The sequence below is a fragment of the Pollicipes pollicipes genome, unplaced genomic scaffold, assembly GCF_011947565.3.
Source record: "Pollicipes pollicipes isolate AB1234 unplaced genomic scaffold, Ppol_2.1 Scaffold_4002;HRSCAF=4701_pilon_pilon_pilon, whole genome shotgun sequence".
Lineage (NCBI taxonomy): Eukaryota > Metazoa > Arthropoda > Thecostraca > Pollicipedomorpha > Pollicipedidae > Pollicipes > Pollicipes pollicipes.
In genome coordinates, this window is record NW_023596420.1 from 39,485,372 (window position 1) to 39,497,516 (window position 12,145).

General features: G+C 55.1%; 1 protein-coding gene across 1 annotated transcript in view; it reads left to right on the forward strand.

Moving 5' to 3' along the window:
• The window catches only part of LOC119094482 (ryanodine receptor), a 39,563-nt gene that overhangs the window by 1,623 nt on the left and 25,795 nt on the right, over nucleotides 1-12,145 (forward strand). The window contains exons 2-18 of the mRNA XM_037217542.1: nucleotides 2,684-2,759; nucleotides 3,189-3,301; nucleotides 3,686-3,791; nucleotides 4,033-4,126; nucleotides 4,576-4,758; nucleotides 5,215-5,386; nucleotides 5,650-5,819; nucleotides 6,399-6,523; nucleotides 6,919-7,119; nucleotides 7,729-7,892; nucleotides 8,345-8,535; nucleotides 8,792-8,882; nucleotides 9,219-9,366; nucleotides 9,851-10,046; nucleotides 10,677-10,887; nucleotides 11,318-11,526; nucleotides 11,978-12,120. Of these exons, the coding sequence (XP_037073437.1) occupies nucleotides 2,684-2,759; nucleotides 3,189-3,301; nucleotides 3,686-3,791; nucleotides 4,033-4,126; nucleotides 4,576-4,758; nucleotides 5,215-5,386; nucleotides 5,650-5,819; nucleotides 6,399-6,523; nucleotides 6,919-7,119; nucleotides 7,729-7,892; nucleotides 8,345-8,535; nucleotides 8,792-8,882; nucleotides 9,219-9,366; nucleotides 9,851-10,046; nucleotides 10,677-10,887; nucleotides 11,318-11,526; nucleotides 11,978-12,120 (2,593 nt within the window). The remainder of the gene's footprint in view (nucleotides 1-2,683; nucleotides 2,760-3,188; nucleotides 3,302-3,685; nucleotides 3,792-4,032; nucleotides 4,127-4,575; nucleotides 4,759-5,214; nucleotides 5,387-5,649; nucleotides 5,820-6,398; nucleotides 6,524-6,918; nucleotides 7,120-7,728; nucleotides 7,893-8,344; nucleotides 8,536-8,791; nucleotides 8,883-9,218; nucleotides 9,367-9,850; nucleotides 10,047-10,676; nucleotides 10,888-11,317; nucleotides 11,527-11,977; nucleotides 12,121-12,145) is intronic.

Here is a 12,145-nt window from a genome sequence, read left to right on the forward strand (position 1 = left end):
ACCAGACGGCGCCGCTGGGCCAGACGCCGGCCGCTTAGGGCCAGACGGCGACCACTGCTGGGCCAAGCGCGCGACAGCTCAGACTGCGGGCGGAATGTTTGTCTGGCAATGCCACCGGTCCGGGAAAATCCAGGACGGCTGACAATGGGGTTGTGTGTAGTTGGATTGCAGAACGATATAACGCACGAAACAGCTCTAAGTTGTTGACATTTTTATACTATGAAGCAGTACTAATTTGGCGTTAGAGGGCACCAGTCTCAACTACAAATGCTTCGCCGACAAAAGATGGGTGCATGACATTAGCGCGAGTGCACTCCACTGCGACCGCGTTTTCAAGATATTCATACGCACGGCCAAGTATTAGCGCTTGGACATTTTTATTTCTGGTGAGGTGCACATCATGGTGCTACCGTGTTCTGTAGATGATTAACTGCACACTGCTGCCGAATCACGAGATTTCTTCATAAGTTAGGTTGGCGTTTCTTCATAAGCCAGGTTTGTCCTCCCCCCCCCCCCTCCCTCCCATTCCACCAATAAGCCTACCACCACGCGTTGGACCTGCATTCCGCGCCCGAACTGGTTGTCGTTTCTTCTGCGCTGTCTGGCAGCGCCGCACGCCGCGCAGTCGCCCCCCTCCCCCTCCCCCGCGCCGGGCGTGTCGCGCCGCCCCTGGCCACAGAGCCCCTCCCCCTCCCCCACCTCGGGCGCCGCGGCGCTCGCCGTCAGCTGGCCGCCGGGCCGGGGCACCCTGCCAACTATTTAGGCCGTGACCCGACCCCGACGCCCGGAGGCGCCGCCGCCGGGCGTACAGGGGTTCTCCACCGGGACGCCGGGACGCTGTCAACCCATGCTCGAGCGGGCTGATGTCTACTCAGTTCGCGCAATTGCCGTTGACATGATAATTGAACACTGACACGGTGTCATTGACGTAAGTGATGACATGACAGTAAAGTGAATGACATGACAGTAAATGAATGACATGACAGTAAAGTGAATGACATGGTTTGTGTCATTGTCATTGACATCATAATTAGACATTGACATGAATGACGTTGACTAATTGAATGGCATGATGTTATTGTTGTGGCAAAGCTGCACGATTCATACGTTTTACGTCAATTTGCAATTAAGCGGATGCAACCATTGATTAGGCGCGAAACTTTTGCATTTTCGGGGAAATGGGGTCGGCCGGGGCTTTTTTGGGAGAGGTGCTCAGGGGCTTTGGGGAGGGGCTGCCAAGCCGTCCAACTTTTTGTGAAAATTCATAACTAGATTTACAGCTGTGTATGAAAGGAAACTACTTTGAAGTAACTCCCGGTCACTCCCCCAATCTGCACAAGCTCCGGCGCTTATGGCTACAAGTGTGCTCAAAGAAGAGCGTGGGAGTGTGCGTGAGAGTGAGAGTGTGAGAGTGAGAGTGAGAGTGTGTGAAAGTGTCCAGCTGATAATGCGTCTTCATGCATTCTCTTCACGTCCGAATCATCTTTCTGAGCACGGGGCACAGGGTCATGCAAGCGTGTACTTTTAGCATGGTCACGTGCAAAATGCACATGGGTAGTTTGGTGCAGGAGACGAAGTTCCAATCTGGTGGGCAGCTGCAAACCAAGCCGCAAAGCGCCGGATCCCGGAGCTGATATCGTTCTCGTGGCCTTCAAGCCGTTGCAGATGTGACAGAACAGATGTGCATTTGCACGTTGCTGTATCACAATATACCTGGCATGCCGACTCCTCTGGGTCGCATTGTGGCCACCGTTTGCGCTGTGGCCCGCCGGGAGCTCCGGACCGCCAGCGGCCCCAGTGACAGCCCCTCCCCCTCCCCGGACAGCTGCGCTGGGCGCAGCTCCAGCGCCACGTCACCGGTCCTCCCCCCCCCCCCGCCGGAGAGCCCCACACGCCGCGCTGGGCCGGCACCCGGGCGGCAGGTGACCACGCCGGCCCCAGACGCACCCCGACACCGGGTCGACGCGTCGACAGGGGACCGGAGGCCAGAGCTTAGATGCCTGAGGCGGACATGCGCCTCGAGGCGGCTCCAGTCGTTTGGAGGATGAGAAGAATGCGCTTCTAATTCGGTCAGGGCAGTTTGTCGAGTGTTGCTGGAGTCCGGATTGACGGGATGGGGAACGCATCGCCTGTAAGACGGTTGAACGCCAGGTCGGAGACGCGACGTCCCGCGACCCCAGCCGACGTTTCCGACCCCATCCGCGGGTCGGAAACGGCAGCAAATGCGGCTTGGCTCCTCATGTATTGACGTCATTCAGACCACGTTAACACGTCGGGTGCCGTGGGGCTTCCATAACTCTCATAGCTTCAGACTCTTGTATGTGAGTTAGAGTTTTGTTTCTGCGCTCGATTGCGAAAGTGCGAAATGACTCGTAAAGGTCATTGACGTTGCTACATTTTGCTCCTCGTAAATTGGGCGTCATATATGCCATGTTTGAGAACAGTGACTGAATCAGGTGGGGCTCAGGAAGAAACAAAAATGATGACAAACGAAGATGTGCACATTAGCACACCAATGGGAGTTCCAGGCCCTCTTTTTGCATTTTAGAAGTCCAGGACTTTGACGTATCTGTCTCGTCAAGTATGTTCCGTCCATTCCGCCAAGAAGTTTGACGTGGCATACCGCTCTCACCGACGTCGCCAAAACGCAGCACCGTCTTACCGTCTCTCCGTCTGCCCTCAGTATCTTGCGTGCCTCTCGACCAGCTCCTCCAAAGACAAGCTGGCGTTCGACGTCGGTCTGCAGGAGCACTGCCAAGGTCGGTACCTGTCAGCCAGCACCTGGAAACATCAGAGCGTATGGCTAGCACCCTCTGCGCTTGAAGGCCTTGCACTGTGCGTTGTGCGTCCATGCGTTTCAAGATCACGGCAGGCGGGTGGCTTCGCACGTCTGGGACGCTCAGCCTTTGATCCAGGCCACTTCAGCGGGCTCGCCGATCTATGTGCCACGATGATGCAATTCGCCACACTTCAGGATCATATCACAGCCGTTGTGAGCATGCTGGAATGTTTATTCTCGATCGGCTGGCACAACAGGCCCAATCCCCAAAGCGTTTCCTTGCACACATCAAACTGCCGGGATGCAGCCCTGACGCCTCTAATCGGGTCGGTAAACACAGCCTATAACGGCCGATTACGACGTCTGGACCGGCCGACCGCGCGTGACGACGTGGTTGTGTTTACGGCAGGCGAGGCCTGCTGGTGGACCATCCACCCGGCCTCCAAGCAGAGGTCCGAGGGCGAGAAGGTGCGGGTGGGCGACGACCTGATCCTGGTGTCCGTCGCCACCGAGCGCTACCTGGTGAGCGCTGCACGGACGTGACTTCTACACCTGTCGCCTGACAACCGAGCGGGCACCACATGTCGTACGCTGTTCATGGTTCCGGTGCCACCTGGTTCTGCAGGTTCACCTGGTTCATGGGTGGTTCTGCGGCGGGATCCGGTGGCCCGCTGAGTGTCCTAAAGACTTGTTTTCGTGTATCGTCGTCGGGAGCAATATCCGCACGCCGGCGACACAAGGCGTGTTAAGTCCTGTAAGACCGTCAGGTGCAGTCTGACTAACGTCTCCATGACTCCTGCTAGCAGTAACTGCGCTGTAGTTGGACGCTGAAAGACACAAGGGCAGCAAGGTGGTGTCGCTCCGTTTTCCTTGGCAGCCGGGGTTGACCCGGCTGTTTGTTTCCAGCAAGCGACCTTGGAAAACGAGGTGCCGATCGTGAACGCCTCGTTCCACGTGACGCACTGGTCCGTGTCGCCGTTTGGGACGGGTCTCAGTCGCGTCAAATACGTCGGTGAGTTACGGGTGATAGTGGTGGAACATCGAAGAAACGAACTCCGTCACAAGCGTCTTTTGGTCATTCCTTGTTCGCATCAATCTTCCCGCATGCACTGCTGTGCGGTAGAAAACATATATGGACTTGCTCTATATCATCATATGATATGTATCATATGACAGCAGTTTTAAATGTTACACTAAGGCACGTTGCAGAGCCGGCGTCCGTTCATTGATGATACTGATGATATGCCTTTCAGGATACCTATTTGGTGGAGAGGTGTTGCGCTTCTTCCACGGAGGAGATGAATGCCTCACGATTCCCTCTAACTGGTCAGAGGACGACTCTCAGAAGTAAGCGGCTTTACGATGACCGACTTATAGCTATAGCACAATGGCGAGATTCCGCGACTTCATGTTTGCCATCTTTAATTGGCAAGTTTCAAACGGCCGCAGACTAGGGAATGAGTAATATATGATAACGTGACGGTTTAAGAAGAATGTTTGTCAGCTCTGTGGCCGCTTGCCTTTGGATCTGACCAGACGTCACCTGAAACAGCCCCACTTGACTTAGTCTGACCTGATCCGACCAGATCTGATATGACCTGACATGACATGACCTGACTCTGACCTGGCTCTGACCTGGCTCGACCTGGCCTGGCTCAACCTGGCCTGACCCGACCCGACCTGACCCGACCCGACCTGATGTGACTTGACCTGACCTGACGTGACGTGACGTGACTCGACGTGACCTGACCTGACCTGACGTGACTCGACCTGACCTGACCTGACCTGACCCGCAGTATCGTGGTGTACGAGGGCGGCAGCGTGGTGAGCCAGGCGCGCTCGCTGTGGCGGCTAGAGCTGGCCAGGACCAAGTGGTCGGGCGGCTACATCAACTGGTTCCACCCGATGAGGATCCGCCACATCACCACCGGCCGCTACCTGGGCATCAACGAGCAGAACGAGATCCGACTCATGCACAGGTGAGACGTGGCCAGCTGGGGTCAGGCGAGGTCAGTTGATCCGGCAGGCATGGCCCGGCGGGGGAGTCCGGCGTCCAGTGGTGTGGGCGAGGTTGAGCTGGCGATGGGCACTTGTCTAATTGTTGTGCTTTGTTGCTGCGAATTCACTGAACTATCCGCATGAAAAAGCACGTTTGTGGTGGTTTGTAACTTACGGTTCGCAGCCCTTGAAAAGAATTGCTGTTGGGGGCGTGTTCGTGTGCGCCCTGACGTCAACACTCCTGTTTTCGGGGATGCAGTGGTGAAAGATATGCAACTACAGGTTGACAAATTCGTTTAGCCCGCTCAAAAGGTTTTCTAGGGTCAGTGTCAGTCATGACAATCCGGTCATCGCGCTGTAAGATGAACTGCAAGCGAGTGTCAGTGTCGGCGTTGCTCGCGCCAGTGTGTTTCCCTAACGCGCGTTGCTCTTCGGAGGACCGACTCTTCGGTGGCGTCCACCACGTTCTACCTGCGCGAGGAGAAGGACGACAACAAGGTGATGCTGGAAGACAAGGACCTGGAGGTGATCGGCACGCCGCTCATCAAGTACGGCGACTCCACCGTCATCGTCCAGCACATCGAGTCCGGACTGTGGCTCTCCTACAAGGTCGGTGAGACGATCGGGTGCCGCGAGCGCTGGCGCTTTAGGAGGACTCCTCCAACATTTCAGCGGCGTGAAGCTGTAGCTGTACAGCTCTACGACCTCTTATCTGTGGCTTCACTCAATTCCGTGTTTGGATGACGTCAGTTCATTAGTTCTTCGCTGCAACCCCCGCGTCCTGAAGTCATTATCTAGTTGTGATTGTCTTCATGTGGACATAGCCCAGAACGTCTCGCTAACAACGGCGCGTGGCTTCTCGGCCATGGCAGGCGTTTGAGACGAAGAAGAAGGGCGTGGGAAAGGTGGAGGTGAAGCAGGCCATCCTTCACGAGGAGGGCAAGATGGACGACGGCTTGGAGTTCTCCCGGAGCCAGGACGAGGAGTCTCGCACCGCCCGGGTCATCCGCAAATGCAGCTCTCTCTTCACCAAGTTCATCAAGTGCGTGCTGCTTTGAGATCACATGCCCTCGAATTACTGGAGAATGTCGAGTATTTTATCGAGTTTTATTGCCGCACATGAGAAGCCTGAAAACTCGCCATGATTCGACGTTGACGGAGCAGGATTGAATCACGCTTGTTTACCTGGGAAGCAGGCCTGTGCGTTCCTCATCTTCTTCCACACATGAAGGGTGATGCAACCTGTTTTCACGTGATTCGGCCTGAAGCCAGTTGACACCCGAACTTCTCCAAGAGTATGCGTTAAACTTGCCTAGGTAGCTTGCATGCGACGCGCTCAATCTGTTATTTCACGCCCGAGCCGAATATGAACGACAGATGAGGACCCTACCCTTAACGGGATGTGACCCGACCCTCGGCGGGATGTGATCCGATCTTCAGAGGGATGTGACCTGGCCCTCAACGGAATGTGACCCGACCCTCAGCGGGATGTGTTTCGACCCCCAGTGGAATGTGATCCAACCCTCAGCGGGATGTGACTCTACCCTCAGCGGGATGTGACCCGACCCTTGACCCTCGGCGGGATGTGACCCGACCCTCAGCGGGGTGTTTGTCCTGACAGACAGCTGGACCAGATCCGCTCCGCCCGCCGCCACTCGGTCATGCTCGGCTCCATGAACTTGAAGGAGATCGTCATGTGTCTGGAGGATCTCATCAACTACTTCGCGCAGCCTGACGCCGAGATGGGTCAGTTACGTGGTGGCTGGGGCTCTGATGATGATGATGAAGTGGAAATATTGGTGCAGACAAGCTAGTGTGCGGCGGACGACAACTGATAATTTCGACGTGATATCAGCCTGAAAGTTAGAGGACAGGTGACTTCAGACCATTGGCGCTTTGCTTTCCATAAATAGGCGCTGCTGTAGTACATCCAACAGCCCAGATGAGTGTTTCACGGCAGCGGTCCCAGTTTCCTTTTGCGTTCTAATAATAGCCTGTGGGATTTTTCGTAGTGTTCGCGTCAGTTACTGTAACCGGTCCTATTCGGGACTTCTCGCGTCGCCAAGCTGCCAGAAACTACCCCTTAGTATGACCCCCTCCGTCCCATCCAGCTGACCGGCTGCTCCCCTTTTGCCCCTCAGACCACGAGGAACGTCAGATCAAGCTGCGGGCGCTGCGGAACCGACAGGACCTGTGCCAGGAGGAGGGCATCCTCAACCTCATCCTGGACGCCATCGACAAGATCACCGTGATCACCACCGAGGGCTACCTGGTGTCCCTGGCCGGCGAGGAGTCGGGCCAGATGTGGGACATCATCAGCAACTACCTGTACCAACTGCTCGGTAAGCGGCCGCCCTGAGGGTGGATGGGTCTTGTCGCAGTGTGGGATATCATCAGCAACTACCTGTACCAACTGCTCGGTACGTGGCCGCCCTGAGGTCGGATGGGTCTTGACACAGTGCGGTGAGCACTCCAGCCGCGTTATACCCTTTTCTTTATGTTCAGCTCGATGTATTTGGCACGATTTGACGCTGCGACCAGTGTCATTCTGTGATCATGTCTGCAGTGAGTAACACGTATGGAAAAGCTTTAAATTGATTAAAGCCTTCACACGCGCAATGCCTTTATGCTGTCATTGTGACGTGTGTGTTCAGCGGTGTCCACTGCCGATCGTCCCGCATATCAAAGCATCAGCTTGCTCTTAGACAAAACAAGACAAGAGAAGACAAGACAAGACAAGACAAGACAAGACAAGACAAGACAAGACAAGACAAGACAAGACAAGACAAGACAAGACATGATATCAGCGTGTTCTTAATGCGCATGGCCAGGCCCTTGTCTCGTGCCCCTGAGAAGATCTGACAAAAAGCACACCACCCAAAGTGGCACAACCCGACTTATCGCGATCGCTGACTGGTCGTGCGGATCAGCTGACGTGCCCCATGTTCCAGCGGCCATGATTAAGGGCAACCACAACAACTGCGCCCAGTTCGCCAACTCGATGCGGCTGAACTGGCTGTTCTCGAGGCTGGGATCGCAGGCGGGCGGCGAGGGCATGCTGGACGTGCTGCACTGTGTGCTCATCGACTCGCCGGAGGCGCTCATTGTCATGAAGGTCGGTGGCGGCTTCTGGAGTGGAAACGTGTTCAGGGTATCGGGGAAGTGCTGACGGACGTGACGGTGAGGAAGTAGACAGTAGACGTCGATATCGATAAGCTGCTGGAGGTTTTTCTGGGGGTTCAAAACTAGATGGACTAAGAGAAGGATAACTTCACTCTCATATTTTCGGCAGTTAAACGCTTTTCTTACTATGGTGCATAGGTAAAATCCTTTACCTATGAGACCAAGTGGTGGATGCTTTCCGCCTTAAGGCCCATCCAGACTCAATTATTGCTGATAGAGGCAAGAACACAGTACAGTTCCCTGAGCACAGTGCCCCGAAAAACGACTGTGTATCCGGCATCAGCACGTGCTATGACAGATGACATGGGCTGGCAAACGACACACGCAGGGACGCACACGCGTTTTTACCCGCGTCTGTAACGCGCCGCGTCCCGCGCACCGCAGGAGGAGCACATCAAGGTCATCATTTCAATCCTGGAGAAGCACGGCCGGGACCCCAAGGTGCTGGACGTGCTGCGGTCGCTCTGCGTCGGCAACGGCGTGGCTGTGCGCAGCTCGCAGAACAACATCTGCGACTACCTGCTGCCCGGCAAGTCGCTGCTGCTGCAGACCGCGCTCGTCGATCACGTCTCAAGGTCAGTCGAGGTCAAACTCCGCCGCATGGCCAGACCGTCGGGGCGTTGTCATGGGTGTGGCGTTGTATTGCTTTTTACGCCAGACGCCACCACATGCCCACGAGCCTCAGTGTGTGCTGCGACTAGCAGGTAAACCTGCACTATTGCGGCGAGTCGTTTTGCACAGAGTTTATCGCTGTGCGGTTTTCATTGTTCCCAAGTATCGTGACCCTGTCATGGATGGGAGTGGGGTCCAAGCCGTTCTTCCTTGTTCCAGCGTGCACCCGAATATCTACGTGGGCAAAGTGCAGGGCTCCTCCATGTACCTGCGGTGGTACTACGAGGTCACCGTGGACCACATCGAGCAGGTGTGTATCTGCTTCTTGCCTTGCCTCTCAAGGATCGTCGCCCTGTGAGTGAGGGCCTTCACCGAACTGCACCAGCTCGGCTTGACAGCTGTATGGTCTGTCACCAATCATCATCACTTTTGTCTTAAACGTGCTCTTGCAGTGCAAACGACGCAGGGTTTTGTATCTAAGCGCAGCCTTTACATAGTGATAAAGATCTTTACAATTGTATAAAACCTTTTAAATATGCAGATACGCCTTTACGTATATCTGTCATGGCTGTGCTGGCAAGGTATCTCCACCACCACACCCTGCAGCTGACTGATGCCCCGCCCCGCCCCCTTTCCACCTCTTCAGGCAAGCCACATGGCTCCTCATCTGCGCATGGGCTGGGCCAACACCATGGGTTACATCCCGTACCCGGGCGGTGGCGAGAAGTGGGGTGGTAACGGCGTCGGCGACGACCTCTACTCCTTCGGCTTCGACGGATCCCATCTCTGGACAGGTGGGCACTCCCCCAGGGATTGTGATTTCGTCGAAACGTCCGGCGTTGGGATTTCAGGCCCGCTGTTCGCCCGGGGATCACCAGGCTGCAGAGACGAAAATATTTGTTATACCGTCTGTCATCGTGTTAGGCAATAGCCAGAGCTGTTATGTGCAATCTTTTCCGTTTTTTCATGGCGGAAAAGATCCCGTTGCAAACTCCTATTACCTTGAATTTTGCTTCGTGTCATTACCACAAACATTTCGAAAGAACAGCAGCGTAAAAGCAGGTGAACGTCGTTGTGCTCCGGGAAAGAACAAAACACGCGGTAAATTTTGCGCTGTTGTGGAATGAGCACGATGCATAAGCTCTGTTCATCCTTAAATGCCAGGCTCTGCAAATTCCCCAATTACTGCCTGGTATCTGAATAAGGAAACCTCAGGCGCGACGAGTTGGCAGCGTTTATCTCCCATCACAATGTACTAACCCATTACCGCCATTGTAGGGGGTCGGAGGACGCTGGTGTTCCCGCAGGAGTCGGAGCCGTACATCAGGAAGGGCGACGTCATCGGCGTGCTGCTGGACCTGACTGTGCCCTGCATCGAGTTCACGTTCAACGGCGAGAAGATCAGGGGCTGCTTCCGGGACTTCAACTTGGACGGCATGTTCTTCCCAGTTATCAGCTGCTCCTCAAAGCTCAGGTGCCAACATCACTTTGTTCTTACAAACATAATGAATCTGTGCTACTGGCTGGTGTAAGTTACATGCTTTCTTTATTTCATTTGCCTTACTTTTGTCTCTTTTCTACCCAGCGGAACGAATGTATTTCAGTTTCTTGGAGGTAATATGCCAATTGCCCCTGAAGTCATCGGTTTACCATTTTATATAGCCAAGGTACATCTACCCGAACTCTTTCAAGCCCGGTCATCTTCGCCACATCTCTGGAGGAGCCAGCACCGACTGATCCCCCCCCCCCCTCGTCGGCATGCACCGCTCGTCAGCTCGTCCCCACTGATCTCCGAGACATGTCTGGTCAGGTAATGACCTGACATGTCAGGTCAGGGTAATAGGGGCCCTGAATCACCGGGCAGGCCACCGTCTACCAGACCTGTAATTGAGCTGGAATTTGATGCGTCTGCAGCGCGTGGTCAGTGAGGCTGTGACCCTGGTCAGAGCACAGCTGACATGACCTGGCCTGACCCGGGATGGGTCGGTAGCGCGCGTGGGCGAAGTCGCGACACGAACGCTGTGATCTACACACCATACCGTGCGCTACTGTGACCATAGCCAGAGAACAGCTGACGTGACCTGACCTGGTGGCGGTTCGGCAGCGCGCGGTTCCTGTTGGGCGGCGAGCACGGCCGGCAGAAGTTCGAGCCGCCTGAGGGCTTCTCGCCCGTCAGCGAGTGTCTGCTGCCCAGCCAGCAGATGTCCATCGACCCCTGCTTCCACTTTGGAGACCTGGCCAAGGGCGTGCTGGCCGGTCCGCTGGTCGAGCAGGAGGACCCCGTGTTCGTGCCTCAGCCCATCGACACATCGGCAGTGAGTGACGCCGTGACGCTCGTGGCGTGGATCGCTACGCTTTGACTAACTGAATGATTGAGTGAATGGGTGAGACGATGTTTGTTTGTCCTTGGCAGTTGCAGATATATTTGATTGCATATTCATGTGGCATGGTTAGTCAGAAGATGTTCGATATACGCCACTGCCAACGCGACCTTTTTTGATATATTTCCTTTTCAAACTGTAGCATGAAGCGACCATTAGAGCTGCTGTTTCAACAGCTGATACATTGGTCCCTAACAATGTCCGTGGGTCTACCTTAAATCATCGCTATTTCTGCCAGTCCCTTTGATCGTCACAAGCCGTCTATGTCTCATGTTTCAAAATTAAGGTGAAACACCCTGTGTATGTCGCATGCGCCAAACCTGGCAGGATAGTGGTCAAGCACAGTTTCCCTCGCGTCCGCCAGGTGACTCTGCCGCACTACGTGGAGCAGATCCGCGACCGTCTAGCCGAGAACATTCACGAGATCTGGGCGATGAACAAGATCGACGAGGGCTGGCGGTATGGGGAGGAGCGCGAGGACGAGTACATGCTGCACCCCTGCCTGACGCAGTTCGAGCGGTTGCCGCCCGCCGAGAAGCGCTACGACGTCCAGCTGGCGCTCCAGACGCTCAAGTACGTCGTGGAGGGGAGGAGAGGCCGAAGGGTGGCACTGTGACTGCAGCAGCACAGACGACGCCACAAGCTCACGTTCATTGATATTGCTTGATGGAGGCTTTCTACTCCGACGAAATGTAAATGCGTCATGTTTGCGCTCTCGCCCTACGCTTCTTTAATCCTCAGTAACTACCATGCCGATTTTTGCCGTTTTACTGATTCATGCTGTTTGCATCAACGCGAACATTCTCACCTGTGACAAAAACACTCCATTCCAACGGCTTCGCTGTCTTAGCTCAGCTCAGTTGTTCTTCATTTATGTCATTTTACCCTCGCCCCATCACCTGACGCTGGTGTAATACTCACTGGACACCCGTGTGTTCTATTTTCACCAGCGCCATGCGAGCGTGGCTGCGAGGTTTTGTACCCCTGCTATGGGCGGCTGTTACGTTGACCGTCTTATTGGTAGGACCATCATGAAGCTGGGCTACCACATCACGCTGGACAAGCCGCCCAATCGCATCAAGTCTATCCGGCTGCCGAACGATCCGTTCATGCAGCCGAACGGGTACAAGCCGGCCCCCCTGGACCTGTCGCAGGTGTCACTTAGTGGTAAGGCACCACCGAAGGCTGACTT